This window comes from Populus nigra, chromosome 6, assembly GCF_951802175.1.
Source record: "Populus nigra chromosome 6, ddPopNigr1.1, whole genome shotgun sequence".
Classification (NCBI taxonomy): Eukaryota; Viridiplantae; Streptophyta; class Magnoliopsida; order Malpighiales; family Salicaceae; genus Populus; species Populus nigra.
In genome coordinates this window covers 18,340,151-18,343,542 of record NC_084857.1, presented here as the reverse complement: position 1 = coordinate 18,343,542, position 3,392 = coordinate 18,340,151, and the positions used below count along the sequence as shown (strand labels likewise).

The following is a 3,392-nucleotide window of genomic DNA, read 5'->3' as shown; positions in this document are numbered from 1 at the left end:
TTTTACCTAAACACTTGGTTCCTAGAAACCAACTGCTATAAAGTGGCCTGCAGAGCACATAACAACTGCTTGATTGCCTTGAAGTACATTGCTTTCACGATTCACTTGCAGAAAACTGCTAAATCAAGTGCAAACTCACTTATGATGCATTTCATGCATATGATGAGCTTATACCACCAAGCAGTTTTTGATGCCTGAACTGCAGATTTCAACAATGCAATGAAATAAACTTCTTAAAACAACACTGAACTCCTACCAAATCTATGTAATAATTACAATAGACATGATAATAGATTCTATAGCTATTGTCTTTCGAAATTTACAGCACCTCATAATATATACCTTTGTACAACATTGCATCTATAAACAAATAAAGAATCCCAATCCTAACTGAAAGTGAGGTGTGAACCAACATGTGAAAATCACTACGTCTTGAATTTACCTCCAAATGCCCGCAGCCCATATCAAAATAAACTTTTAGCTTTGCCTGCAACTCCTTGCACTGGCTAGTTCTGAAAAGCTGGCAACAGTGCTCCTCACTGTTTATAGACAGCCAAAAGAATAAATCAACCACCTCCTTCACTTCCTATTTTGAACACAGAGCATTGAGCAGCACATGAGCCAACATGAGGTCGACAAAATACTGGTGGCCAATTTCACCATCCCTCCACTTCATCTTAGCTGGACCTCTGCCATAGTGTACTCCGTCATTGCACCGATTGTCAAAATGCCATGGAAAAGTCATATCAAAGTCATCTATCACACCAGTAACCAACCCAGCTTGCCTAAATTTCTCTAAAGCAACCCAATTATATACCTCCATCTTGTTCGGATTAAATTGCAGTGTCCTTGCATACCCACCAGTGGCTACCGTTGTCCGGTAAAAGATGAGTGGAACTGCCAATCCTCTCCGCCTCACCGAATCCATAACTTCTTTCCAGAATGATGCTGCATAGTCAGCTCCCGCCGTATATGATCTCAAATTTCGCCAATGCACACCATCATGTAAACCTGAATTCATGATTATAGTGTCTGGCAACGTGTCCTCTGAGAAGTACTTCTTCAACAATTTCCTAAATCCTTCATCCGCCAAGGAATTAAATCCTTCATAATTCAGTGTTTCATTCCAATGACCATTGAAAATGCTAGTAATCCGAACAGTCTGAGAAGCATCGTTCGGGTTTGAAAAGTTCATATCAAACCGTCTAGGAACTGATGGTATTTGAGGCAAATCCAACACAAAATTGAGCATGTTTCTTATAGTATCAACATGATTTGAATCACCCCAAAAGAAAATCCACCGATTCTTCAAGCAATTCCAAGAAGAATCAGCTGAAAACAACCTAAATGAACAATGACTAGAATACACCCAGCCATTACTCTCTAACATCCCTAAAGAACCACTACACCAAGGACTTTGGCATGGAAAATCTGGCGCGAGACAGCGGTACCGGCCATCATTACTAATTTGACAGCCATCATTTTTACCATACCTAGTCCACCTTCCTAACCAAAGATCTCTAATGAAATCAGATTTTTGACAAGTTTTAATCTTTGGCAATTGAGTGTGACCTTTAACAAACTTGATTTGAAACTTACGCAATTGTTTATCAAACGCAAATCTCCACGGTGAAAATTTAAGACCTTCAAAATGCCTATAGAGCAAAATAACAGTAAGATTATAATCACCAGCAAAATCAGGATGAACTTGAAGCGAAATAGAGTAAGACCCATTTCCAAAATCTCTGACTAAAGGCCTTGATTTCCATGTCTCCCCTGAAAGATCGGTCTCAAAATAATCTCCACCTAAACAAACAAGATTCTTGGACTCATCCAGTGCTTGAAAACCAAATTCATGACGATCACCAGCTGTCAACTCAATCAAATCTTTATCATCCAATCCAGGAATCACGATCTCCACTGTACGTGACTCTCTACAAGGCTCCCCTCCGGAGGCTAACCACCTTGAAAGAAGATATGCAGTCAAGTTTGGCTCTAATTCAGTTAATACCCACTTCACATTACCACCTGATTGATGCCTTCCTGGGGCTGGATTCTCCAAAACTCCATCTGAATGATTCTGAGGAAAAGAAACATTCTTGTCGTTGTTTAGTACCATGTTAAATCTAGGAGGGGCACTGGTATTATTGTTGTTGGTCTCTTGGGCTAATGGGGTGTCTGCTGTGACGTTCTTTGTGATTGTAGAGAAGTTTTGAAGGGTTTGTTGTTGCTGCTGCTGGTGCTTCTGCTCGGTTAGATTTGTGAGAGGGTGTTGTGTGTGAGGGTTAATGGTCAAATATTGCTTGGCGAACCTTCTTGATTCTACAACGCTTTTAATGGTACCGCCATCCATGCTCCAAACAACAACCATGACAAAGAAAACAAAAGCTGTGAGCATGTGAAGACGCCATTGAAGCACAAAGTTTGAACGGTAAAAAAGCCATGATTGGTTCTCTCCCTTTTCAGGCATATCTGCTAAGAAAAAAACACAAGACAAGAAACAAAAGAAAGAGAAATTTGACAAAAACAAGAAGTAGAATGCAAGTAAAGAGTTTTGTCTGGGAGACAATTATTTGACGACAAGAAGTCTAAATTGCACAACACACCAAGAAAGATTTAATCTTCTTCTAAAAAAACAATAAGCCTCGATTTTCTCGAGATGATAAACAAGGGAGGAGGTGTTGTAGGCTTACCTATTATTATTATTAGAAGCCCTTTTCAGAGCTGAAATTTTCTCTGTTAACCGAAAACGAAGGCAATGCTGTTGTTATTAGTAGCAAATTCAGCAGTAGATTTTGCCTTTTCGTTCCTTTCTTTTATTAGTTCTATCTGCCTGTCCGTTGTTACAATTGTCAAGGTAAAGAAAGAGAATAACACGGGGTTCGTTGTTAAACTGGAAAAGCCGTGTAGTTTGTAGACAGATAAATTCCCTTTTCAAGTGTCAATCAATTCGGTTAATTATAATAAAATTAATTGAGATATGTTAAATAACATTTGACAAAATTATTAAAAAACTCAAATTAATTATTTATAATTTTAAAGGTAAATCTTACACTTACTCTAAACAAACTCATGATGTTAAGTGTTTTAGATGTTAAGAGAACAAATATTATGTTTTAGGGTATCCAAACAAGAGAATAATGGTGACGAGAGACAACAGAGAGGTATAATCTAAAAATGACAAATTTGAATATGAAAACATGTCACCATTGGATGATAATGAAGAAGATGAGTTAGCATTTTCGGTTAGGGAGTCTAAAGTTATAGGGCGTACATTTCAGGTTTAGATCAAGGAAGATTAAAGTGATCAGAAAGGGAAAACATCTTCCATACACGATACTATATACAAAACAAAGTGTGTAGTTTAATTATAGATAGTGAAAATTGTGTTA

The 3,392-nt window shown here is 37.9% G+C and overlaps 1 protein-coding gene across 1 annotated transcript; it reads right to left on the bottom strand.

Annotated features, from left to right (window-relative positions):
* Positions 1–206: 206 nt before the first annotated feature.
* On the bottom strand, positions 207–2,858 carry LOC133696897 (uncharacterized). The gene has a single exon (XM_062119191.1). The coding sequence runs from the start codon at positions 2,468–2,470 to the stop codon at positions 587–589; it is 1,884 nt and encodes a 627-aa protein (XP_061975175.1). The 5' UTR covers positions 2,471–2,858; the 3' UTR covers positions 207–586.
* Between the last annotated feature and the right edge of the window lie 534 nt (positions 2,859–3,392).